At 37.5% G+C, this 27,982-nt stretch overlaps 4 protein-coding genes across 4 annotated transcripts; 2 read left to right on the forward strand and 2 right to left on the reverse strand.

Moving 5' to 3' along the window:
* Positions 1-62: 62 nt before the first annotated feature.
* Positions 63-9,052, reverse strand: CEST (death domain associated protein). Its single transcript, XM_008227721.2, has 6 exons — positions 8,525-9,052; positions 8,409-8,453; positions 8,194-8,307; positions 1,929-2,009; positions 629-799; positions 63-279 (listed from the first exon to the last, which is right to left on the reverse strand). Exons 1-6 carry the CDS (start codon positions 8,873-8,875, stop codon positions 190-192), a joined length of 852 nt encoding a protein of 283 aa, XP_008225943.2. The 5' UTR covers positions 8,876-9,052; the 3' UTR covers positions 63-189.
* A 4,289-nt stretch (positions 9,053-13,341) lies between these two features.
* PUP4 (purine permease 4) lies at positions 13,342-14,775 on the reverse strand. Its single transcript, XM_008227797.2, has one exon. The coding sequence runs from the start codon at positions 14,646-14,648 to the stop codon at positions 13,479-13,481; it is 1,170 nt and encodes a 389-aa protein (XP_008226019.1). The 5' UTR covers positions 14,649-14,775; the 3' UTR covers positions 13,342-13,478.
* Positions 14,776-17,928: 3,153 nt separating this feature from the next.
* On the forward strand, positions 17,929-23,006 carry MCM6 (minichromosome maintenance (MCM2/3/5) family protein). Its single transcript, XM_008227722.3, has 17 exons — positions 17,929-18,258; positions 18,371-18,496; positions 18,579-18,741; positions 18,837-19,030; positions 19,135-19,330; positions 19,433-19,510; positions 19,733-19,962; positions 20,044-20,158; positions 20,482-20,556; positions 20,647-20,787; positions 20,915-21,118; positions 21,210-21,371; positions 21,452-21,507; positions 21,615-21,790; positions 21,876-21,998; positions 22,369-22,499; positions 22,611-23,006. The coding sequence occupies exons 1-17, from the start codon at positions 18,029-18,031 to the stop codon at positions 22,761-22,763; spliced, it is 2,553 nt and encodes an 850-aa protein (XP_008225944.2). The 5' UTR covers positions 17,929-18,028; the 3' UTR covers positions 22,764-23,006.
* Positions 23,007-25,914: 2,908 nt separating this feature from the next.
* On the forward strand, positions 25,915-27,560 carry LOC103325543 (plasma membrane-associated cation-binding protein 1-like). The gene is made up of 5 exons (XM_008227724.2): positions 25,915-26,055; positions 26,210-26,358; positions 26,457-26,546; positions 26,631-26,715; positions 26,824-27,560. Exons 2-5 carry the CDS (start codon positions 26,245-26,247, stop codon positions 27,228-27,230), a joined length of 696 nt encoding a protein of 231 aa, XP_008225946.1. The 5' UTR covers positions 25,915-26,055; positions 26,210-26,244; the 3' UTR covers positions 27,231-27,560.
* Positions 27,561-27,982: the final 422 nt, after the last annotated feature.

Raw genomic sequence — 27,982 nt, forward strand, 5'->3', positions numbered from 1 at the left:
GCACCTTCATGTCATAGGTGCAAGCCAATGGTCAGCCAAACCCCATCAGGCCCTCAACAGAATACACAAAAACATGAGATTTATCATTAGCCATTCTCATTAAGATGTACAAACTCATGTTAGGATCAGAAAATTATATTGCAAGGCATAGATATTTATACATTGAAATATGACAGTGAGACAAGATTTCTACTGTAGTGAATTATAAAATAAAATTAATACCACTGATACACCAATAATGACTGGGAAAGCCGTGACTAAGTACAGTGCTCCATAGCCCTGCAAGATAATAAACCCCATCTTAATAACCAAAGATTAGCTAAACCAGAAAATTATGAATCTGTCTTTTTAAAATAAAATCAAGTAAAGGTTTCAAAGTATTTTAGTTTTAAATGATACGTATTGCATATTCTAAACATTGATTAATTATTGTAATGATGATATACTTATCCTTTTTACTTTTCTGTTGAAAGGAATAATAAATTTGAGAACATCATCTCATTTAGTGTAAAATCAAAGCATACTCAGCAGTAGATATCTAATAGTTATTATTCCTGGTTCTCCTTAATCTGACAATTGCAAGAACATAATAACATCATTTTATCACGAGAAAGCTAAGGAAACTAACCAAAACTGGAGGCACTTCTGATTCATCACTGAGTTCAGCATCATCAATCTCGGCAGCTGTATCCCAATCAATATTCAGTCTCTTAGCAGCCTCTTGAAGATCAATACCAGTGTCTGTCACTCTCGCGTATAGGGACTTGCCAGGCTTTTTCTTCGCTGGTTTAATCTGAACCTATACCAGAAAAAAAAAAAAAAAAACATATAGGAACAACTGAGCAAATTGATATCCAGTGTCAGTTAGAAACTTATATAAAAATGAAAGAACAGTGGTGAGTCATCTCATGAAAAGAATTCTTTATATTTGTTTTCAGAAATAGAAAATAGGGGATGAAAAAGAAAATTTTCTGATCACCAAAAATTTGAGACATCAATATTGGAACAAAAGTATACCACATTTACGCTGGAGTGGTTTCAAAATCACATTTTTCTACGGTTTACAAACTTTTTTCTTAGTGCAATTCAGAGCTTGGCACTTTATCCTAGTCTCCTTGTCTAGTGCTTCACGTTGTTCTAAATTAATCATCCCCTACATTAGTAACCTATAGTTGGAACAATAGATAAAATGAGAGTCTTTCAATATAGATCAGAGTTCAAAACCATTTTGATTTTAATTTCCATGGCTGCATGCCAGATAGGTCAACTATTAAATCACGATGAGCAATTTGTATTACCATAATTTGGCAAGCAGTACCACCTTTATCCCTATCATGAGGGAATTATAGGCATAGTAACAAGTCTTTGTCAGAGGAAACAAAGTGGACCATTGATGCAGGACGCGTAGGACCTAAATTTATTAGTTTCCTAATGTATTTGTTAGTTTCCTAGATTCTCTAGTTTTCCAAATTCTAGTAGGATTTTTACTTTTCCAGATTTCCAGATTTCTAGTTTTAAGTTTCCTATTTTATTTGGGTTATGATTTCTGTTTAAGCAAGGGATTTTTATCCTATTATGTCTAGGTTTTAGTTTGCTATAGATACCCCCATCTAGTTCTTTAAAATTCAGATTTGGATATTGAGTAAACCTTCCCTTAAAACTATGTGGTTTCTGTTCTTCCTTCTCGGTTCTCTGATTTCGGTCCTTTCTTTCATCCCTTCGATCTATATTTTCGTCTCCTCGACCTCCGATATTCTTCTATGTTCTATTGTTTGAGTGCTTACTCTAATACCTACGGGCTGTACTACATCAACCATTCCATGAATTAAGGCAAACATGGAAAGCCAATCAATTATGATAATCTACTCATTACACAGTAAAAAGCATCTCCAAAATCAATCATTAATATACTTGAATTACAATAATACCTCGAGATTAGGCCATTGATTCATTTCCTCAGCCAGCAGTTTAAGAGCAAGTCGATTTCTTGGGATTTTTCCTTCATTCACCTAAATCAATAATCACAAATTAGTGTCCCAATAAATTGAATTAATTCTGAACAATTTACAGATGCCAAATATATTTTTTCCGCTCTCTTATGATTTCAGAAGGTTATGAACACCAAAGCAAAGAGTTGTAATGACATAACATTCAATTTATTCAAATTAGTGTCACTCAACAATCAATTCATATTTTTGAATATTCCTTCATCATTATACTAAAGATGCCAAGGATTTTATCCAACCATTATCAGTAATACGAATCTCTTTTTCTCACACTTACATAAGCTATTATTGAATAGTTCCCACTTAGAGAGAGAAATTTAATGCCATATTATAAAACAAACATCTGATAATATACTGTTTGTAACAAAATAAGTTTTGATATTAAAACACAATGATAAAGACCAATTTATCAAACTCAAGATTGAGCTATGATACCCACAATTCCTGCTACATCAGTTGTTACAGGTCCATAAGTAGTTGAACTAGCTTTGTTTATTCTTTAGAGGAAATGTATTGCTTCCTTAGATGCTGATTATCTATCTTACAACTTCCCCAACACTTGCCAACTTATTTTTGAAAAGCATATCTCTAACTACAGTAATCTTGAAAAACAATAAAATATATCAAGAAAGGAAATGTTTTTTCGATCCAATTTTTCCACCTTAATACCATTTTCAGAAACCTTCACAACAGCCATGAAAATTTGGTTTTCCTTCGTATCATGTAAAAAAATATGAAGCAAAGGCTAAACTACAGAAGCGCCACATAATGTATAATATGGCTTGATGACTTAATGACTGCACCTATCTGAAAAATCAAACTCAAAATTTCCAATATAGCTGGAGCACATTTATGCATCAACGATCATATATTTCATGACTTGCGTAAACCAGTGAGGATAGAGAGATTTTCTCTTAGAACATGTGTGCTTTTGACATATCAAAAGATGCACATGTAGTTGATGGAAATTCATCATCCAGTCATTTTTCAGTATATGTTCGTCACTCACACCAGTGATGGAAGAAATATGGCAGCGGCCAGCCAGCACTCTACTAATGCGGCTATTCCGTCCTGATTGCAATTACTAGGAGCTTTCAGATACATCTACTAGAGGTTGTCCTATTAAAATGGTCAACTACTTAGTTGAAGGTTGCAATTTGTGCATGTCAATGTGGGAATTTGTCCTCTAAAAAAGGAAATATTGAATGAATTGTGAAAAAATAGAGAGGCTAGGCAACGAGAGTTTGAGGGGAAAACTCTAGATTTTTTGTTATATCATTCATTCACAAAGTACAAGCTAATATAATGCCTAAGCAAGGCTGTACAAGGTAAGTAGTAAAGCTGCAAATATTCTCGATCCTACAATCAAGGTGATATGATTCTACAATCAAAGGGCTATATAGAGTAAATACAAGATTATTGCCTATCAATCAAGTAATACAATCCGTATATTCTAACACTCCCCCTCAAGTTGGAGCGTGGATATTGTGCATGCCCAACTTGCGAAGGTGTGCGTGAAATAGCCCTTTACCCAAAGCCTTAGTTAGTAAGTCTGCGATCTGATGCTTTGAGGGTGTGTAGTGAGTCGTGATTTGTCCAGCTTGTAATTTTTCTCGAACCAAGTGACAATCGAGTTCTATGTGCTTGGTTCGTTCATGGAAAACAGGATTGGCCGCAATGTGTATTGCAGCTTGATTGTCACAATACACGTGAGCTGGTCCCGAATGATACACTTGAAGATCTTGTAACACATATCGAATCCATGTGAGTTCACACGTTATTGCAGCCATGGATCTGTACTCCGCCTCCGCTGATGAGCGTGAGATGGTGTGTTGCTTCTTTGTCTTCCAAGAAATCAATGAATTTCCTAAGAAAACACAATATCCTGTAACTGATCTTCTTGTCGTAGGACATGATGCCCATGAAGCATCACAATAACCACGCAGCTGCAATGAATTTTGTGATGGGAAAAACAATCCTTGACCTGCTGTGCCTTTTAAGTATTTCAATACACGCATAGCCGCATCTAAATGAGGTTTACGTGGCTGATTCATATATTGACTTAGAACTTGAACGGAAAATGAGATATCTGGCCTTGTTATGGTGAGATAAATAAGTCTTCCCACAATTCTCCTATATTGGGTTGGATCTTTCAGTAAGTCTCCAACCATTGGCTGTAATTTCAGGTCTTGTTCCATGGGAAACTCCACAGGTTTTGCTCCAAAATAACCAACATCATCAAGGATATCCAGAACGTATTTCCTTTGTGAAATGGAAACACCACTCTTTGAACGTGCCACTTCTATGCCAAGGAAGTATTTAAGCAGGCCAAGGTCTTTGATGCGGAATGTATGGTGAAGAAAATCCTTCAAGTGTTGTATGGCAGCAGGATCATTGCCTGTGATGATCATGTCATCAACATAAATGAGTACCACAGTGATAGAGGGACCATTTATACGTGTGAATAATGAGTAGTCAGCCTTTGATTGACAAAAACCAGCTTGTTGTATCGCATGTGTAAATTTGGAGAACCATTGGCGAGAGGCCTGGTTCAAACCATATAGAGATTTCCGAAGGCGACAAACCAAGTTCTCCCCCTGTCGACGCATGCCTAGTGGTGGCACCATATAGACTTCTTCCTCCAAATCACCATGGAGGAAAGCATTCTGCACATCTAATTGGTGGAGAGGCCAGTCACGATGAGCAGCAACAGCCAGTAAGCAACGCACAGTAACTAACTTGGCAACGGGGGCAAATGTCTCATAGTAATCCAAACCTTCAGTTTGTGTATAGCCTTTAGCCACCAACCGTGCTTTGTAGCGCTCGATTGAACCATCAGACTTGTGTTTGATTTTGTATACCCACTTGCTGCCAATGGCCCGCTTACCATGAGGCAAAGGTGTAAGCGTCCAGGTTTGATTGTGTGCAAGGGCCTGCAATTCAACTTGCATGGCTTCACGCCACTTAGGATCAAGATTAGCTTGAGCAAAGGAGGTGGGTTCAACACATGTAGTGATATTGTGGATAAAAGTGCGATGTGATGGTGACAAGTGAGAAGAAGAAAGATATTTAGAAAGAGGGTAACGAGTACCTGACCTGGAAGAAGATGTTGAATTGGGTTTGGGGGTCGTCACCTGTGAGCAATCGTAGTCTCGAAGGCGCACATTGGGTATCTTGGAGCGCATGCCACGGCGATATGCCTTTTGGCCGGAAGGATAACCCACAAAAATGCATCTACGAGCCCTAGCATCAAACTTTTGTGTGTGGGCTGTTTGGGTGGCATAACAAAGGCATCCGAAGACACGCAAATGGGTGTAGGAGGGGAAAATTTTGTAGAGCATTTCATGTGGAGTCTTTCTCGAAAGCACTAAGGTGGGCACGCGATTGATTAAATATGCAGCAGTGAGGACACTCTCCCCCCAAAATTTAAGGGGTAGGCCTGCTTGAAAACGTAATGCACGTGCAATTTGAAGGAGGTGTCTGTGCTTTCGTTCCACAACCCCATTTTGTTGAGGGGTGTGGGGGCAAGAATGTTGCCAGATTGTGCCCAATTGGTTAAAAAATGGACGCATGGACAAAAATTCTGTTCCATTATCACTACGGACTTGCTTGACGGTGCAGTGGAATTGTGTGGAAACATAGGCAAAAAAAACTTTCAATTTTTCTTGTGTCTCAGACTTAAAATTCATGAGAAATATCCAAGTAAAACGTGAATAATCGTCAACAATTGTTAAGAAATATCTGGCACCTGAGTGAGAAGGCAAGTGATGAGGACCCCAAACATCACAATGTATTAAATCAAAAGCTTTATTTGTTGAAATGGAACTGAGCGAAAAAGGTAATCTGGTTTGTTTAGCAAGAGGACAGACATCACAATGGGAATTAAAATCAAAAGAAATTGAAGGGATAGTTTGAGATAAAACTCGAGATGGACCACTAGACAAGTGACCCAATCGTTTGTGCCAGAGATTTCTTGTTGAAGAGGGTTGTGCAACATTCGCAATTTTGGGACTATGCTCACGAAGAAAATCTTCGGTGACTGGTACTAAATAGTACAAACCATCACGCTCCTTCCCCAATCCAATCATCTTCCTCGAGGTTAAATCCTGCAGGATACAAAAGGTGGGAAAAAATAAGACCAAACAATTGAGGTCACGAGTGAGTTTGCTAACAGACAACAAATTAACTCGAAATCCGGGGACACAAAGAACATCATGTAATTTTAGGTGAGAGGTGAGATTGATAGAACCAACACAAGTGATTTTTGCTTGTGTTCCATTTGGCATGGTGACTGAGGAATTAAAAGGTGAGGACTTTTCTGGAATTAATTTGGAGGAAAAAGTAATATGATCACTTGCACCGCTATCAATGATCCAATAATCTGGATGATTAGTGGCAAAGGCATAGCACTGAGGTTTAGTCATACCTGCTGCGTTCGCAAATGCTTGATTTTTACCGTCACCTCGAAGGATTGCCTTGATTTGGCACACTTCATCAGCTGTAAATTTTAAATCTTCAGGGGTCTTGGCAGCAGATGTCTTGGCTCCCTCCTTGTTGGTATTGTTGGCTGCTGCACGCTTGTTTCTATTTGGTGGCTTGATTGTCTTTCCATGCAACTTGTGCCAGGTTGGAAATCCATGAAGATAATAACACCGATCCATGGTATGAGTGTCACCATCACAGTATGTGCAGTGGAGGTTTTTGTTATCTTCGCCTTGCACTGGGCGAGGCTGCTTATTGGTGTTTCTCGATACATTCATTGCATGAGAAGAATTATTCTCCCCACTTTCAGCTATTTGCCTTTGTTTTTCTTCTTGTACAAGCATCCCATATACCTTACGCTCAGAAGGTAAGGGTGACATTAGTAGGATCTGTGTGCGAACTGCGGAGTAGGTTTCATTCAGGCCCATAAGGAATTGAAGAACTCGCTCTTGTTGTTCTCTGTCAGTGAGTTCCTTTAGGACTCCACAAGCACACATGGGATTACACTTACATGATGGCACGGGAGCATATGATCCCAACTCATCCCAAAGACCTTTCAGTGTGTTGTAATACACGGATATAGACTGCTGATGTTGTCGAAGTTCGGCAATATCTCGTTTAATCTGGAAAATCCTGGAAATATTCCCTTGAGAGAAGCGTTCTTTGAGATCTAGCCAAACCTCAGCAGCTGTATTTGCATAGATGACGGTGTTAGCCAGAGAGGGGCTGATGGAGTTGAGGATCCAAGACTTGATCATCTGGTTACATCTTCTCCAGATGGGGTATTTGACACTGGTTGTGGCTGGTGCTTTGATCGTCCCATCCACAAAGCCAAGTTTGTTCTTTGCCTCCAAAGTCATTATCATTGCAAGACTCCAAGTTGCATAATTGTCACCATCCAAGAGTTGAGTGACAAGTGTCAGACCAGTTTGGTCTGAATGATGTATATAAAAGGGATCAGAGACATCGTTGGTCTCTGTGTTTTGAGATTTAGGCTTGTGGCCTGTGTGTTTCGGTGTTTCTTCGTCGCTAGCCATGTTCTAGAGGTTGCGGAAGGTGATGAAGATATAAGAGTCACCGAGATCGGTGCTCTGATACCATGAAAAAATAGAGAGGCTAGGCAACGAGAGTTTGAGGGGAAAACTCTAGATTTTTTGTTATATCATTCATTCACAAAGTACAAGCTAATATAATGCCTAAGCAAGGCTGTACAAGGTAAGTAGTAAAGCTGCAAATATTCTCGATCCTACAATCAAGGTGATATGATTCTACAATCAAAGGGCTATATAGAGTAAATACAAGATTATTGCCTATCAATCAAGTAATACAATCCGTATATTCTAACAAATTGATTGAAAATTATAAGATTTCAAACCAAGTGAAGGACTTTATTAATAGTTTGGGTGAACATAATAAACAAATTGCTTATGAGGCCTCTCCAATTGTGCAGTAGTTCCTTGAATCCATATAAGTGGCTCATCCATAATTGGATTCATTGAATTCATGAATTCTTTGTTTGAATTAATAATACTACTGTGATACCTAGTATTAACATTGCACTAATTTCGGCTGTTTCATGAATCATGGCACTGAAAATTCCTCTAGCATAATGTAGCTGTAGCACAATGGGCAGGAACCCAACCCCAAATAATTAATAATATATGAAAGTAGTGTAGGAGCGAGGGAATTAAAAGAAGGGGCTTACTTCTTCAAGAACCTCAGCCAATTCCTCCCTGGTAGGGGCATCAGGATCTTCGATGCCAAGGAGTCTCCTGCGCTCAACTTCCCGTAGGTCCTCAATCATGACGGTGAGCTTAACCTATCATATTGCATACCATCACAAAGTTGATTAAGATTCAAAATAACGAAATGGTAAAGCACAAAAAGAAAGGGGTTCACTGAATTATACTTATACTCTACCTCACTGAAAATCATGTCTCTGTTTTTGCGGAGAAGCTCCAACACCTATCAACAACAAGAGTGAGTGAGAGTGAAACGCAAAGAAACCCATTAAAGAATGAACGAAAGCAACATACCCTTTTGATTTGGCTGACGTATTCGAGGTCTTCAGGGTCGGGGTCGGATTCATCTTCGTCATTTTCTTCTTCCTCTTCCTCTTCATCATCATCCCGGTCTTGTTGGGTAGTTGAAGAAGAAGATGACGAAGCTTGCAATTTCCTATCTTTCTTGGCAACGAGTAAAAGTGTAGCTCTTTTATACGAGTGCCGGTGCTGTAGAGCAAGGTGAGGCCGAGAATGGTGGCAGCGGTGTTGACCGAACCAGACTGGGAGAGTTTGGACCCAACAAGAAGAAGAAGAAGAAGAAGATGAGGAGGAGGAAGTGGGTGGTGCCAGTGGCGCCACTTGGAGCATTTGCAAACCCATCATCACCACTCTCACTCTAATGGCAGTTGGAAGTTGAAATCTTTCATAAGCTTCTTGGAATTTCAAATGATGTGATTAAACATGCTTCGCCAAATTCTATCCTCAATCTCTTTGCTTTACTACCAACTGCATGATAAAATTGAGATGGTTAAAGTAATAAAATGTGACAAAGATATCATCTTCACTTATCATTCCAGCAGCAGAAAAGAACCACTTGATGGTGTAATTTTGTTTACAAAGAAAGGAGGAGGAAAAAAAAACCGTTTGGAAGACCAAATTAGTTTTGGGTGTCTGGTCCAACCACAATGGTTAGCCAATATTCAAAAGCCCAACCTTGCTCAGCCCATTTGGTGTAATACATATTTTTTTTTGGAGGGAAGGACATTGGTAAGATTTAGGACTTCTAATGGTAATGAAGAAATTGTACCTATTCAACAAACCCAAACTAGCCCAAGGAGTTCACATTTGGCCCATGCCATCTCTCATAAAGATTAGACCAAATTTTTTGATACAAATAATATTTTATTTTAATATAAGGGAATTCGAACTCGGTGCAGAGTAAGAAGCATATTGTCAATGTCTGCAGATTAGACCACATTTAATTCAGCACCAGATGCAAGATTCATTTACTGCTTGGGACCCAATACTTGTCTGATTTAAACTTTGTTTTCCTTAATTTGCAACTGTCGTCTTAGGTCATTTCACTGCATATAGATGGAGATGATATTTTTCCTAATTGTTAACTTTATTCCTTGGCCTGATTTTATACTCCCTTTTGTTGACATTTCTTAGTCTTAGGTCCATACATTTGCTTACATAATAGGACAAAATAATGTATTCTCATGAGGGAATTGTCCATGCACAAGGACAACATCTATATATATATATATATATATATATATATATATGGGGGAAGTACAAGATTGCTCAATTTAGATCGATGATTGCATGATGACCGTATGCAGCACATGCAGTGAAACTGTATGGAACAAATTCAAAGGAAATTATTCCTATTTGCCATTCTATATGCACTCATTTGGAATCGAACTAACAGCTTTTGTTTTTCAACAAAGACAACCCAATTCCACATTCTTGTTTCCCCCAAATCTTAAAAATCTAGTAAGTAGAGAAGAGCATAGCATGAAAGAATTTCTGACAATTCTATTTATTCGTCCTACCTGCCTTGCAATTGCAGAATTCATCTTGGCCATTGGCTACGAGGAGGATATAAAGTCAGTGACAACAAACTCTGCAGATAGAGAACTAAAGCAATACTATTTCTGTATTCTTTGGCTTCCACCAGACGAATTGGATCCACCTGAGCTGTTATGCAAGCCTGCAACTTTTTTGTTTGTACAATATATGTACAGTCCGTACGTATGAATACATATTTACAATGTTGTGAAACTTAAAGGGTTGTAAGTAAATTCTCGTGATTCACTTCTTTATCAATTATAAGATCTTAAGGTAAATTCTGAATACATGTAACTATTTGCAAAACTATACTAATCAGGTAAGCACGAATGATATTTTTTGCGCTTACTTAGTACCAAATCCTCGAAGATTTTAATTATTGCCGTCATATGATGATAATGTGCAGACATCATATATATTCATATGGGACCTTTTCTCCCTTTCTCTCTCCCACACACATAGTTGTTTGGTGTATGTGAATGATGCGATTGAGAGAGAATAAAAATGCAAAGACACAGATCATATCATGCAAACAAAGCAACGTGCAAATTAATCAGAGATTCACATCTAGAAAAAAGTATGCTTTCGTTGACCTTTTGATTATCATTGGCTTCTCGTACTTTAAAAATATATATTATCTTTATAACTTACTTTGTTAATCATCAAAAGTAGACATATGGACGGACCACCTTGCCTCTCCATTAATTCATGCTTGTTCTCTTCTCCATCTGCATAAAAACATAAAACGTAAAAAAAAAGAGCAGTTTGTTGGTTGGAATGGAAAAGGAAAACCAAATTATATGTAAAGAATAAGAGCTGCGCCCTATCTTTGTTTTGTTTTGTTTTGTTTTATTAGCCGAATCAAATCATTTATATAAAGATTGGCTATGAGGAATCAAAGTACCGTGACCAAATTCATCAAATTAATCGAAATGTTTTCGAAAGAAAAATATAATAGAAAAAGATCCACAGTTTTCGTGAGGTACACTTTAAAGCAATGATTAAAACTGTATTATAGATGTGATTAAATTATAGGAAAAAAGGAAGATCCACCTCTATCTCTAATATCACTCTGTCTTTTTTCTTTTCTCAAAATAATTTTATATTTGTAGTCTTTTCTACTTTTATTATGACCCACCACCTAGCACTAAAGAAATGGCTCTAAAAGCTAGGAGGAACAAAACAAAAGACAGGCTATGAAAATGAGAGGGACTAGCTTGTTTTCACTTGAAAATTATGAGACAAGTCAATTAGATAGTCACCCCCACAGTAATGTCCAGCAATATCATTAAATTGCAGTAAATATTGGCAGATGCCAAATAGTAAAATTCTGGAATCCAAGAAAAACACAACTACTTGTGGAAAAATTAAACTTTCTTTTTGCTAATCTTCAGGCTTTCTAGTTATCTGATTTTTTATATGAAATTGCATTGGAAACCAAATCCGATTAGAAAGGGTCATTTACCAAAACATCTTGAATGATATCGAGCGTCCCTCCATACTAAAAAGAAGGGTTGACAATGGAAAAAAAAAACTAAGGTTGATAAATACTCCTTATCGTTATGATTTATCTATGGAAATAGTAAGTGATAAGGATTAGTTCGGTTTCAGACTGTGACAAGAAAAAGACACAAAATTCATTCATCAATTAATAAGTTTTTTTTCTTCCCTTTTTTCTAATAGGCCTTTTTAACATGCATATATTTTGTGTTTATCTCTGGAAGAATTACCACTATTAGTGTTAAACATTTTCTTTGGCAAGTGGAAGTCCCAAAAAGCCAAGTCGTCCAACAAGAAATCTCCTTCATGCAAACAAACAACACCACAAAAGACATAGCAGCATCTTGAGCGTACAAAGATATTTTTAAAAGCTTAGTGAAAAACACTGCATAATCTAATCCCGCGTGTTCTTATAAAGATTTTGCACCATTTTTTGCCCTACACTGTACATGAAAAGAACCACATTATGTATGGACAAAAAAGAAAACTACATATCTTCCTCAATTTGTTTTATTCATTCCTCAACTCACTGCCGTCATGAACCCAAATAAACTTTGTATCTATTCAATTTTAATAGTATAGAGACCTTTAAATGGATCAGATTTTGTCAAGTTCTTCCTGAATATATATATGGATAATACGTGATAGTTGCATTTGAATTTGATGGCTTATGTGGCAGTTTGACACTTTAGAAAATATTTAACTCCACACAAAATGTCAAATATCATATTATTTTATTATATTGTTAAAAGCAAATGGGGTTCATATGATGCATAAAATTTTAAAAGAGAGCAAATGATAGTGGGGTCCATAACTAAAAATAATATTTGACATCAAACTTTTTGATATGTTATTTTTGACGTATCTATTCCAGCCTTCAAATCCATGCAGGATTTGACTACTCCGTTGGAGCAACTTCAACCTTCAAATTTTGTTATTTCATGTCCATGGGGTAATTTGATATATTGGTCGGAGATGCTCTTAGTAACTAATTGTCATCAACTTTAATTTCATACAAGTAGCTTAAATATATCCACATTACAAAAATATTGGAAAACAAAAAGTAGCAAAATATGCTCATGATCACTTCCATTTTTCAGAAAGGTGGGTGTGATGAGGTGATCAACTTAGTGCCCCATAAAGATTCATTAATTGCTCTAATTAAGGTATATGTGAATGAGTGAATCCCATTATATATATATTTGATTTGGCAAGCAATTCCAACCATATAATATAAGTAGCAGCATTGAGGGCTATATAATTAATAAATTGTCCTACATCATACATGTGAGATTGGAATAATGTCCTCATATGCACCATTACCCCTTGTATATTCATAATGTCCTCATAGGTGATTGATTCAGATTTAGTTTTTCCTTTTTTAGTAGAAAGAACACAACTCTAATATTTCTAGTATATAAAAGTGGAAAAAAATAGTGGGGGAAGACATAATTATAGCAATGAATGTACATCCATCATACTAAACTTTGATATGGGTTAAATTTTAAATCTTTTTGATTAGTTCCTAGATTTTGTGAGAGCAATGTTCATTTAAACGTGGTAATTGATTTAGGTAGATTCTAGAGCATGCCTTACAAATTTAGCATGCGTTTGTGAATCATTGTTAACAATGAATGTATGCAAGTCTTGAACATAAGTAAGTGGACATGTTGTTGATGTATGTGCACTAACGATTGATAATCATTCATTATCGAAACCAAATCAATATCCTCAATGGATAATTGATCATTTTTAGTGGTGTTATAGTGTTAAAGTGACAAGGCAAATTGACAATGATGTACTTAAGCAATTAGGCAATGATTTCAAACTTCCATTTTTTTTCCCCAAAAAAAAAGAAATTCACCAAAAGCTATCATCTCATGGTTCAAATCAAACACTACTATCATTTACACTACGCAACACCCATCTCCATCCCTTGGTGGGTGTCCTCTTTGTCTTTATCTCCATCGTCTTCTTTACCTAATTTGGTATTCATGTAAATCCCATACGCATAAGAACAGAACCCCCACCCACACAACAAAGTAGACACCACCTTCACTCCCCCAAACTCATCCCCGTACACCAAAACCCCTCCCAACACATTCATCCCCATCAAAGCCGTCATGCAAATCCCCCCGGTCAACGATGAGGTCAAGAACACCATCCCAGCCGTCCCCATGAAGCACAGCTGCCACGTCACCACGTTGCACAGCACGGTCACCCAGTAAATACTCTGCCCTTTATCGAACACCTTCATGCTCTCCACCTTCATCTCCCGAAACGCACCGTTGAGGGCCATCCCGAGAGTGGCCAGAGCCGTGGCCGAGACCTGCATCACCAGTTGCATTTCTATCACCATGGCGTAGCAGTAAACCTTGCTGTAGATCTTCTCCATGACTGGGAGATAGAGAGCAAACAGCAAGCCTGCGCCAATGGTGGAGAAGAAGCCCAAGAAGTACTTGCCACGCGTCAAGCCAGGAGGCTTGTCATGGCTGGACCCCAAGGCCAAGAGCACTGAGCTTATTGTTAGGAGGATCACACAGTTGAGATTTGAGAATGTGATTTTCTGTTTGACTATGATGACTGAGAGAATGAGGTTGAAGACAAGCTGGGATGAGAGGAGGAGGGAGGAGGTGGAGACTGGGAGATAGGAGTTGCCCCAAGAGAAGAGGAAGTTGTTAAGGCCCAACATGAGGCCTATGAAAATGGAGAGGGTTAAGATTTTTGGGGTGAAGTGAGAGAAGGGTTTTCTTTGGGTGCTATTGAGGAGATAATAAGGAGTGAAAACAAAAGGGAGGAGGAGAGGGAAGCCAGCACATTGAACCCATGTAGAAACCCAAATGCTTGAGCCTTTGTGGATGAAATAGTACTTGGAGAGTAGGCTTGAAGAGACTGAGCCTATGAAGAGACACAAGTAATTGATCACTAGAAGGGGCATAGAGCGCTTGTCTTTGTTGCTCAGTTGGGTTGATGGGTTGTTGTTGACGGTGATAACGGTGGGGCAGTTTTGGTCCTGGTGGTGGCCACCATGGTGGTGGCTTTTGGGGGAGTTTTTGGGTGAGGCTTGGGCTAAGCTCTCCATTAATTGTAATTAGAAAGGGATAGATAGAGAGACAGAGACTGAGGGGAGATGAATCTCTCACTCTATAAAAAGAAGATATATAGTGCCATGAGTTGTAATTTATTCAATGGTAAATAGTATTTATCTTCACCACCTAATTCAAATCGAGACTTTCATGGTCGAATTTTTAAAAAAGAAAAAAAAAATTGTACATGGTAATAAATCCGGATTCATTGTTTATATTTTTTTTACTAGAACTTCCTTATTTGCTTTCATTATAAGACTGTCACCTCATTTTGACTTTCATTATAAGACTGTCATCTCATTAAAATATAATCTAAAGGTATAAAACTTTTTAGAACTTTCTTCTTTCTTTTGAAAATAAAGTCACTCAAGGCCGTTTCTATGGTAACTAATAAAAATTGAGCCATACAAGATTATATGAAGAGGTAGGTAAAGCCATAAAAAAAATTTGAAACAAACGAAAGAAAAAGAAGATGGGTTAACGGCCTCTCCATAAAATATTGGTCAATATGTGTTGAATTCTTTGTTGAATAAAAGAACTCTTGGACATTAAAAGTGATTATATATATATATATATCATATTTTACTCTCTCTTGTTTCTTTCTTACCTATTTCTTCGGGTATTCTTAGTCCTAGTTGAACATTTGTCGTTGAAAATGAATAGGTTATTTTCTTATTATTCGAATAGACAATAGATTCTAGCTTCATCATTTCATCAACAATTACCACAACAACAAAACTTACCAAAACGAAAGTCTCCAGAACCCAACAACAAATAATATAGAGTAAATTCAAACAGACGAATGAGAGAAAAAGATTTAAGACAGGGTGCGTGTGCTTTTTGTAGTGAACTCATGACTCGAAACGGCTACATATTAATTGCCAGCTTCTCCTCATGACCTCCACTTAGCATATTCAAGGGAACTCTCTCTCTCTCTCTCTCTCTCTCTCGATACGTTGGCAGAAATGAGTCAGAGAAAAGGTCACATTGGCAACTGCCTAGAGTTTCAGTTATAGGCTTTGGTGTGGGTCTTGAACACGTGGCCCTACTCTCAAGCATGCGTTTCTTACATGCCTAAGAACCCTAGACCTCATTTCGGATAAGCATTGCATTGCAAAAGAGATTAGTTAATTGGGATTTGAATGTGGTTAGAAGTTAGCAGCACCATTAAAAGTTTCTCAATCATGAACAATGATGCTTCCCAAAAAGGACCATAAAGGAAAAAAGCCCGCATGATTCTCGCTCAAGTGATACTGAAATGCATTGATTCGATGAACTTCGGGCGGCAGAAAACTAGGTTAATGTTAGTCCATTGACCAAAACACGAAACAAAATAAACTAGCTTAGTCCATAACGTGAGATAAGATTAAGTTAGGCTGGCAACGTGTCATGGAAAAGTAGATAGAAGTTTCGGTTCACATGTAAAGTTGCAGAAAGCTACTTGACGAAGAAATGCACTATGCTTGTTTGGCGGTTTGGGCACTCCAGAATGAATATGGTATAACGTTATATATAATCTAACACTTGTTCTAGTGATATTCAATTTTCGTTTCACGAAATGAGTTGTGAACCATAGTTATTGTTTTAAAAATAATGATTATATGATCATGAAGGATTAGGCCCGTGGTTTCACTAATTATTATTTTGGAATAACTAAACCACAAAAGGGAGGATAGTTTCTCTCACAAACATATACTATTAAGGCGTCATGAGAATTCGAACCTAAAATCACTAGTCTGCAAATTATGATCCTTTTTCACTGGGATAAAAAAGACTGCTTAATAGTTGATTTTGAATAAATAAACTTCCAAGTTTCAGCCTCTCCTTTTAAAAGGACTATAAAAAAGAAAGAAAAAAGTTCGCAATTTTGAAATTGTGAAAAAGGAATTGCATGGATTTCCAAAAACCACATTTCCAAATAACGAGTATCAGATTCATAGATAGAATTATTATTCCGCAAAACAAACACTACCTTATCGGTGTGCATGCATGAATTCCAAGGTGTTTGTTGTAAGGTGCTTCTTATACCTTAATTTAGTTTAGTCTAAGATGGTTGACTTATTTCTGAATCATTTTCAAAGGTAATTAAACAAGAAACCAAAAACTATTTGGCAGATTTTGGACGATGCTGTCGGCCCATTGAGAAGATTTGGCATGACCTTGTCTGAACAGTTATAAAAATATAAGGTATAGATTGTATTTAAAGGAGCGACGTTTGATTTTTTTAGAGTGACAATAACGACTCCCTTTCATAGAAATGAATTTGTTATTTTCAATTTCCTTTACAATATGTCGTCAAGGTACCCAGCAACTAATCTAAATTATCCAGCTTTGAACCCGGTAATTACAATTGAGAAGTAGAATTAGATCGTAAATATATAATACAACCTCTACTTACTACTTTGCATATGGCAGGCCGGCTACGTACCACTAGGTTAATTAGCACTGCGCATGATGAGAAGCCTACTTAGGCTATTTGTATTTGGATTCCTGTATAGCCTTTGCCTTCTTCCATCCCATCCTTGGTTCCTGCCATAGCTTGTTTTCCAGTCGATGGGACATTTCAGTCCTCTTCATTTCCCGACAACTATCAACAAATACTCTTTTTTATTTGTTTATTTTATTATAATTTACTGGGTAAGTGAATGAATTATTGAGGAATTGCCTTCATTCCAAATAACCAAGCAAAGTATAATCAAAACTCTTTAGCTCGAACAGTCGAGTTTAGTATGTACGTTTTGCATACTTGATTTTCGAATTTTGGAACCATTATTGACTACATTGATCTTATGATCAAACATAAAAACAAATAAAAAATGAAAAGAAGGCCTTTTTCTTTTATAGAGAAGTAAGCTGTACGGCTAAAGTAATTAAAAGTAGTTATTTCTGCTTCGATATCCTATATTATCTTACATTCCAATATTGCTTGTGTAAGGAAAAAAAAAACTGCATGAGCCCAATCGCGATAGTTTGAAAGGGGGCTTATAAACTCACTCAAACATTTGATTAGTAACATCTAGCATCCATAAAAATTTCCAACTGTGCACTAAAAAATAATAATAATATTATTTTTCATTTATTTTAAACTTAAAAAAAGTTCAAAATTAACAACTAAAAAAAATTGGATCCTTTTTCTTATCTTTTTGGAATTGGGCTAGTGTTGGAAAATCATAGTAGTTGAAGGCCCGTTATGATGTTGGTGGGCCAATAACCCAATACCCGGATTACGCACCTAAGGTGTTTTTGGCGGGAAGCCGTTGGGTTGGCAGTCTTATTTTGGCGCCAGAAACCAGAAAGGGGCAAATGGTGAGAAAAAAGCTCGAGAAAGTAGAGAACTCAGAGGTGACTGAGAGTCTGCGATTCTGAGAGAGCAAAAATGGAGGCTTATGGAGGATTCTTGGTGGACGAGAAGGCGGTGAGGGTCGAGAACATCTTCTTGGACTTTCTCAAGAGTTTCAGGATCTCAGGAGGTGGAGGAGACGCGTATTACGAGGCCGAGATAGAAGCCATGAGCGCCAACGAGTCCAGCACCATGTTCATCGACTTCTCTCATGTCATGGTCTTCAACAATCTCCTCCAGAAGGCCATTTCCGATGAGTTCCTCAGGTCCATTTTCCTACAATCCGTAACCCTAAAACCCCAACCCCCACTCCCCTCTCCCAAATCAATTAATTTATTCATTACTCAAAATTAATCGATTCCTTGTTTAATTAATTAGGTTTGAGCCTTATTTGAAGAATGCTTGCAAGAGATTTGTGACGGAGCTCCGCCCCCACTTCGTTGCTGACGATACTAACAAGGACACCATCAATGTGGCCTTCTTCAACCTCCCCGTCTCGAAAAGGTTGCTCCCCATTTGCTTGATATTGTAAATATTTGATTCAGTTGTCAAATTAGAGTATGTAACATAATTGAGTTCATTCTAGGTTGAGGGAATTGACTACAGCAGAAATTGGGAAATTGGTGTCGGTGAAAGGAGTGGTGACTCGGACCAGTGAGGTTCGACCGGAGCTTCTCCACGGGACTTTCAAGTGCTTGGAGTGCGGAGGCGTCATCAAGAATGTTGAACAGCAATTCAAGTACACTGAGGTCAGTCATTGTATATTTAGAGACTTAGTTGCTTTTTTGGACCTTTGATTGTTCTTGGATTTTCCTGATCTGTTGTTGTAATTGCGGGGTCAAAGCCAACAATCTGTGTCAATGCCACATGCGCCAATAGAGCAAGGTGGGCATTACTTCGGCAAGAGAGCAAATTTGCAGACTGGCAGAGGGTACGAATGCAGGAGACTTCCAAAGAGATACCTGCGGGCTCCCTTCCCAGATCGCTGGATGTCATAATCCGACACGAGATTGTTGAGAAGGCAAGGGCCGGTGACACGTAAGTAAAGTCAATCCCTATGCTTGATTATAACTAATGTCTTCGCTTCAACATGCTAATTGTATCTAAGCTACATGTTTGCTTCTTTTTGCATGCAATTGTAGGGTCATTTTCACGGGTACAGTCGTCGTGATACCAGACATATTGGCATTGGCCGCCCCTGGAGACAGAGCAGAGTGTTCTCGACATGCGTCCCAGCGCAATGGTTCTATGGCTGCACATGAAGGAGTGAGGGGCCTTCGAGCATTGGGAGTGAGAGATCTCTCCTATCGCCTTGCCTTTATTGCTAATTCAGTTCAGGTTGGTCATTGAGTAGATTGTATTAGCAATTTAGGTTATGTAAAATTCGTGGCTTTCTATGATATGTGCTTGACAATTGCTTTTTTGTTTCTTTTCCTCCAGATTTCTGATGGTAGACAGGATTCCGATGTTCGGAATAGAAAGAAGGATGGTGAAGACGATGACAACCAGCAGTTCACTGTTAGTTCATGTTCCAACCTCTCGCTTTATTTTTTCCCATCTGCCAGGCTCTAGTTGTTGCTCATTTTGATTTCTGATTTCACTTTTGATCCTTCACTTGTAAATGCTTCTCATCTGGTTATTGTTAGAAGTTGAAACTTCATCATGTTTTGTACTCTGCATACACATTTGGTATTTTTGGGCAACACATCTGACCCACTGCTTTGTTTCACCAATTTGCAGGCAGAAGAGCGAGATGAAGTTCAAAGAATGAGGAGTACCCCCGATTTCTTCAATAAGCTTGTTGATAGCATTGCCCCAACTGTTTTTGGCCATCAAGATATCAAGCGAGCAATCCTGCTTATGCTTCTGGGTGGTGTCCACAAGTTTACTCATGAAGGTATCAACTTGAGAGGAGATATCAATGTTTGTATAGTTGGAGACCCCAGTTGTGCAAAATCTCAGTTCCTCAAGTATGCCCCTCTTCGGCTTATCATTTCAGTTCCTGTAGTTGATAGAGACATCCCCTTTATATGCTGTTATATCAACTGTAGGTATGCGGCAGGAATAGTTCCAAGATCTGTTTACACATCTGGGAAATCCTCCTCTGCTGCTGGTTTAACTGCTACTGTTGCCAAAGAACCAGAAACTGGAGAATTTTGTATTGAGGTAGCATTTAAATTTATTTTGCTTCTTAACCTTTTTGAAATCCTTAAATTCTTGAAATCATGGCTCCTATATTATATTTTCGGTGCTGCACTTTCTGTGAATTGTGATGGGGTAAACATACCCTTGGACCTATAAACTATTATTTCTATATAAAGTCCATGTGTCGGGGAATTTTTAGTTTGTGAAAAGATAGAGATTAATAAGAGGATGATAAACACCAACTTAAAAGGGACATAATTGAAAAGCGAAGATGTCTTCCCTATGGAAAACCCATGTCGCCTCTGTTTGTTAAATTTCTGATATGCTATGTGATCTGATTTCAGGCTGGTGCACTAATGCTTGCTGACAATGGCATTTGTTGCATTGATGAATTTGACAAAATGGACATCAGGGATCAGGTAACTTTTTTATTATTTTGTATAACCCCATAACTTGAGATGTTATGCGTAGAGCAACTGTCAATATCTGACATGTAAATTGAACTTTAGGTTGCGATTCATGAGGCCATGGAACAACAGACAATAAGCATTACAAAAGCAGGAATACAGGCAACACTGAATGCTCGAACATCAATTCTTGCTGCTGCCAACCCCACAGGGGGCCGTTATGATAGATCTAAACCCCTCAAGGTAACACATATTCTTGCAACTAAAGCCTACAAACTGTTTTAAAAATTGGCCAGGGGGTAATCATTTCTACGATTCAAATGTCTTGGAGGGTTTCTAGACAAACTAATCACTTCTTTGGCTTTTTCAGTATAATGTGGCTCTTCCTCCTCCTATTCTCTCAAGGTTTGATCTGGTATATGTTATGATCGATGACCCAGATGATCAAACTGATTATCACATTGCCCACCACATTGTAAGAGTACATCAAAAGCGGGAAGAGGCGCTTACTCCTGAATTCAGTACTGCACAGCTGAAACGCTATATTGCATATGCTAAGACTCTGAAACCAAAGGTCTGCTGTCTACACTACCCCACAATCACGACACCACCTCAAAGCTATTTGCCTTCCGGCTTGTTTAACCAAGCTAAAATAAATTGTGCAGTTAGACTCAGATGCTAGAAAGCTGTTGGTAGACTCTTATGTGGCTCTCAGAAGAGGTGATACTGCTCCTGGTAGTAGAGTTGCTTATCGCATGACAGTTAGGCAACTAGAGGCCCTGATTAGACTGTCAGAGGCCATTGCTCGATGTCATCTGGATGCTCAGGTGCCTAAAACTGTACAAGTTATTTATCTGGATTTGATTAGATACATGTCTTTCTTGCTCTTAACAAACAATTCATACAGGTAAAACCACCCCATGTACGTTTAGCAGTGCGATTGCTGAAAACGTCAGTAATCAGGTAAGAAAACAATGAGACTATGTTAAATATCCTCCTCCTCCCCCTCTCGCCCTCTCAGACAGAGGTTGGTTTTGTGGCAATAATGTTTGTTTTAATTTTTCATCCAGTGTGGAGTCTAGCGAAATTGATCTATCGGAGTTTGAAGAAACTCATGACAATATGGAGGGTGATGATAATGGAAATAATGGTACTGATCCAGGTGATGACAATGGAAATAATGGTACTGATCCAGGTGATGATCAAACAAGGAAAGCCAAAGCTGAGCCAGTTTCTGGGGATGCTGGTATGAGTATGGGACCTATCTTTGTGTATGCTTTCTTCTAACTTTATCTTGGCATGATCATTTTATGTCGATTATGATGGTGCAGAAGATGGATCAGCTCCTGCAAAACAACAAGGAAAGATTACAATGAGTCATGAATACTTTGAGAGGGTTACCCAGGCCCTTGTCATGCGTCTTAGACAGCACGAAGAAGATGTTATACGAAGTGGTAAGGCACTTTTTTATTGTTTTCTTATTAACTTTTACATAATGATGAAATGTAAGATCAATCTGCCTTTAGAATTTTAGTTCCAGTTACCAAGGCATTGATATTATTGTTTGCGAAGTATCATAACTCTTGTTTATCCGACCAGCTATGCACACTCCGATGCCTCAATTATTTCTGAACCTCTAAATAGAGATATTTATGTATTGTGATTGTCCAATCAAGCAATTTAACTATATAATCTTTAAAATAAATCTCTGGATTAGAAATATTTCTTTCCAAATGGACTCAAGCCGTATTCTTAACCAATACCTAGTAAGTAGTAATTCATATTCATTTGTTGAAAGAATTTGAGGATTCCTTGTTTTTGCAGGGACAGGGCTGGCTGGAATGAGGCAGAGGGACTTGATTCAATGGTATGTGAGTCAGCAGAATGAGAAAAATGCATACACTTCCGAGGAGGAGGCACGTCTTGAAGCATCCAAAATCAAAGCCATCATAGAGGTAAAAATACAGTTATCTTGCACCCTAACCTTAGTGTAATAATATCATATTAATTGGCCACAATAGCTGTTATCTTTACTTAAACAAGAAAAACGAATGCCTGTAATGCAGAGTTTGATAAGAAGAGAAGGATATTTGATAGTAGTAGATGACGGAGGGCAAGCAGCAGAAGGCGAAGGCGAAGACGCAGGGCAGCCATCAATATCTAGAAATATAAGAAATTCAAGAATATTGGCTGTGGCTCCCAACTACGTTGTAGATTAATGCAGTAATGCTGTTAAGTGGGAAACCATCGTATTATTTATTGTCCATAAGTTCACGATCAGCCGAATGTAATTTGTTGATCTGTTTTGAGCTAAGTTTGGCTTTGTCATGTTGAAGCAAATTTTTGTTTCAGAAAGAGAACTGTCGGTAGTTAATTAGAGTAGAAAAGTTTGTAATGTCATTGGCACATTGATATTTGTTTGTCTCACCCATTTTACCAATGAAATGAACTACTTTATGAAATATCTTTTTCGGTTTTGTTTCTGCAACAGGGCTTTGATTTATATATAAAATCTCAAGCGTGTGGTTCACTGAAAATTAATAGGGTTTTGCGTTTATGATTTTTAATGTGAGGAGGAAGATGACAGAAACGTCAAATTGGGATGCTTAGGTTGGAAAACACCTCAGAATTGGCTAAGAATAGGAGCAATCAAATCAAATATTAATTAGCGTGAAGGCTAATAATCTATCTAAGCTAATGACTTTCGTTTTCAGAGTGACATAGGGTTTGATTGTTATGTTATGCTATTTTCGTATAGAGTTTTGCACTCAAACGCTACCCTCCACGTCATATGCTTTGTGTGTTTTCTTGAATATTTTGGGTATCATTTTATGCTTGCTGAAGCCATTGACAAAGACTAATTTATTTATATTCATCACATATTATCATATTATCATAGTATTGTTAAATTTCAGAGAGACGGATCACAAAAGACCTCAGTGATATTAGTACATGAACCATTCATTATATCTTGTATTTTATTTAGTCATTTTTCCAATGCGAGACTTTATATTCTTCAACAAACGATCTCATCCAAATATAATTTGGTGAATTGGTCCAAATTCTCATTTTGAGACAAATAAATAGTTGGGGACAATGGCCATCACATCTTGATAATTGAATGTGTAATCTTGACCAGCTCCATTCTTATTTCTTGCCTTGCCAAATAGAATTTTTCTAATTCAAGTATTGAAAATTGTATTCACTAATTAGCATTTTAATAAAACTTGATTAGTGTGACAGAGACTCAATTATGGTCTTTGAGGCTCTTCCTTGAAGAAGAATATTATAACCTCACCAAACTTTATAAGATACTTTATAAGCAACATTTATAAATTTATATTACTTACAATAATTGGATTGGTTTTGGGTTCATTTGATTCTTATAAGTAATTGACAACTTTTAACTGGTTTTATAATTTTCAAGTCCAATCTAATTAAGAATGTTTAAAGATTCAATAATCAATCCAAATAGGTTATTAGATTGAACTTGTTATTAAAGGAAATGATCTGTGGCATCAAACATAATGCTAGCTGTTAAGGTGTGCATTTGATCAAGCTTACAATTATTTGCAAATATTTGTTTTTTATACAAGCGATAATCTAAATCTAAACTAATTTGAACTCGGGTGCAGAGTGGCGAGTGCATCATGCAAATATTTGTTTAAGAACAGATTAAGTTTTGGTTACTCTATTACATATTTGCTTAAAATTCACTCCTTATCCCTTCCAAAATGCTAATATCTAGAAAGAATAAATGTTTGAACAATTCCTTCCCATTTGGCATGATTTAATTCAAATGTTTGAAGCCAATAGTTGAACCAGAGAGGGAACAAGACAAAGAATTGAAAACAACAATACTTCATCACTCTAATTAATGCAATAATTTTCAACTAATCACTTCTCATGATCAAGTTGCCTTGAGACTGCTCACCAGCCTTATGTTATAATAATTAGGACAGATTGGATTCCCAAATCACATTTTGACTAGACTTTCCATTTCAATCTTGATCCAAAGGGAGATAGATACTGCATGATGATATCAGCAACAAGATGCTGCAGAATTTTACAACAGTCAAACTTTCAATTTAATTTTGTCTGGCTGGGTGAGGCAAATGGGTGGCTGACAGATTGCCGAAGAAAAAATCATATCCCCTAACCTCTGGAAAGATGTTCTCTAATCTCTCCCTCCCCTGAAATTAATTAATGTAATAGCAGAATTATAAAACAAACCCGGGTGGCAAATCAATGCAACTTTTACACATAATACATAAAAATCTTTGTTTTTCCAGACCCAAATATGCTTTTTCAGATAGTTTCTTTCAACTAGCTGATATCAATTTAATCACCTGCCATTCAACCAAACATGCCACTACTGTTTATTCTTTGTAGCAAAATCAGAATATTGTCAATTCAAAATGCATGCTGTCTTGTACCAAAAGCACTTGAAAAAAAATCCAATTATATACCATAGATTAACCAAATCCTATGCAGCTAATAACATCTGTCAACCCCACAATAAACTAATACAAGTTCCTTGTCCCCCACTCCCCCAAACACACACACACACAAAAAAAAAAAAAAAAAAGAAAGAAAAAGAATCCCATGTGGATGCAAGCTAAGCTAGGCTGAGCCAGCTACCTATGCATTTTGCATGGGTTTAATTAATTTGTGATTGTATTCGCATAACACATTGAAACAAAAGAGTAACATGGCATGAATTTTTGTCCACATTATTGTCAATGGGGCCATGGGGTTTGGTTTTCTTTGAAGAAAAATTTGCTGACAGCCATTGACGGCGTGATTGCTAACACCAGCGAAGCCACGTGACAAGTTTTGTCAATTGCGAAGCTGACCGAAGAAGAAGAAGCCAGAGGAGGAGGAGGACGACGACGAGGAGGAGGGAAGAAGAAGCCAGAAGGAAAGCATATACGTAACGATTGAATTTTTACAGATCAATATCAAACTTGGCAAGCCCTTTAAGGGTCCCACGTTAATATAATACCTGTCCATTGAGATGATTGCCAGCTGTCACCTTCCCTAGAGGCCCCACACCCCATTTTCTCTTCCCTGTTTTACCCTCCAAGTCCCCCACCTATTTACAACAATACCACTGACCACCCTGGCCTCGAATCTGTTATGAAATCTCGAAATAATTGGCCAAACCTACCTGTGAATTTTGGTGGACTGTCAAAGCCCTTGTATTTTATGTGTATGCGCGGTGACGGCGGAGGGTAGTATAGGAAATTTGCATGGGAGAGGTTGGCTGGTATCAATGAATAAGTGGGTATTTTGGTAATTAAGGTGGGATCGTAGGGATTAGTATGGAGGAAAACATACGTCTGGATGTTTGATGTGCCAGGTTTTAAAGCTTTATGTGGCTTAGTTTGGAGAGACAGTTGGCTACTATAGTACTTAAGCATTGAGGTGGACCTTGAGAGCTTGATTGGAGAATTCAACAACAAATAGAAGAGAGAGAGAGAGAGAGAGAGAAGTGATAGAATTAAGTAGGTAAGACAGAGAGAGATTATTCTTTAACTTATAGCTTCATCAAGTTCTTTTTGTTCTTGCAGACTTGAATTTCAGTACTTGGTTTTGTTTTTGCAACCATATCTTTCATCAACTTTTGGTGTTGATTGTTCGTTTCTTTTGGTTTTGTTTTTAGACTTGTTTTAAGGGATATTTGAGTTGAAAAAAGAGATGGGTTATTGGCAAACCAAGGTGCTTCCAAAGATCAAGAAGGTCTTCGAGAACAAAAACAGTGGAAAAAAGGCTGCTGCTGCCGAGGCTTGCAAGTCCTTTGATGAGTCTAAGGTTTGCTTATTATTACTCTCACTCATCTTCCTTTAATAAAATTTTATTTACTGTACGTACTTTCATGTAACAAGTTATATTCAACATGTCTGTTCCAGGAGGATTATAGCAAGCAGTTTGAAGAGAAGAAAGATGAGCTTCAAGCAAAAGTAGTTGAAATATATGAAGGTTCCTCTGCTGAGATTAAGGTAAGATAATTAAAAACTTACCAACAAACAACAAAAGAGTGAGTGGATTAACCAACTAATTATAATTTCACCTTAATTAAACAGACTTTGGTTAAGGAGCGCAAGGAGGCAGGGTTGAAGAAGCACTCAGCTGCAGTCCACAAGTTCCTTGAACAGCTAGAGAAAATTGGTATATAACTGTCAAATCATATTTAATTTCATCTTATTTTTCCTGGGCTGTTTTTGTTTAATTTTTTTTGTGTGTTTTGCTTAATTGGGTTAAATTTTGCATGAACAGATTTTCCAGGATCCAAACCAGTATCAGAAGCATCATCAAAGTATGGGCCAGCCTATGTGTCAGGTCCAGTTTTCTTTGTGTTTGAGAAGGTCTCAACATTCACTGTGGTAGAGGAGAAAGTGGAGCCTCCACCACCACCACCAGCAACAGAAACCACAGCAACAAAAACTGAAGAGGAAACAAGTGGTGCTGTAAAAGAAAGGGAGATAGTGGTTGAAGAAGAGAAGAAGGAAGAGGTTGTGGAGATCAAGAAAGATGAAGAGGTTGTGGAGATCAAGAAAGAGGAAGAGGTTGTGGAGGTTAAGAAAGAAGAGGCGGTTGAGAAAGCTACAACAACTGAGACTGAACCAGCTTCTGAGGCTCCAAAGGTGGAGGAAACTGCTGCTGCAGAACCAGCAAAGCCTTAGCAAGAAAGATCAATCATCAAGAACAATCAAACATGATGACTTTGTGTAAAAGTTTATTTGGAAATTATTTTTGATTTGTTATTCTTTAATACTTGTAATCTATTTTGAATATTTGTTTTTGGTCCTGTGATTTTCCAAAGCTTTCACTCATGTGTTCTGGTCTTTCAGTGTATGTATGTATGTATGTGAATTACTATGTAATACTTTTATAACAGTACAGATAAAGAAGTATTGGTGGGGAAATTCAGCTCCTTCTTCTTAATTATCTGCTGTTTTAGTGTATTAATTATGTCTATTTAGTGCTGGATTTTTCTTAATTATTTGATATAATTGCTGTCTTGCACTGAAAGTTAAAGCTTATATGCAAGGAAACTGTACAAAAATGGTCAAAGATCTAGATGCTGCTCTGCTTCACTTGAATTCAAGAAAAGACAGGGAAGTAAAACCCTTGAATTCAGGCATGATCACCAACACTCTGAAAAATCAAGTGGGTTTTTTTAGTGTGGCTCTTGATTGGAAAGGAGAGTCCTTTCATTTTCCCCATGTTTGCATTATTGTTTTGAGGGACAAATTAGGGCTGTTTGACATTTGATTTGAGTCCAATTTTATAAATTCAAAAATAGATTTTAAATTCAAAGGCCGAAAAATTCATTTGGTAGGCTCATTTTTAAAAACTCAATCCCAAAACAAACTACAAAAATACCCCTATTATTAAAAACAAAACAAATGCGTTTTTCTTGACTTTTTTTCCT

The sequence above is a fragment of the Prunus mume genome, linkage group LG3, assembly GCF_029339155.1.
Source record: "Prunus mume cultivar Tortuosa linkage group LG3, ASM2933915v1, whole genome shotgun sequence".
NCBI lineage: Eukaryota > Viridiplantae > Streptophyta > Magnoliopsida > Rosales > Rosaceae > Prunus > Prunus mume.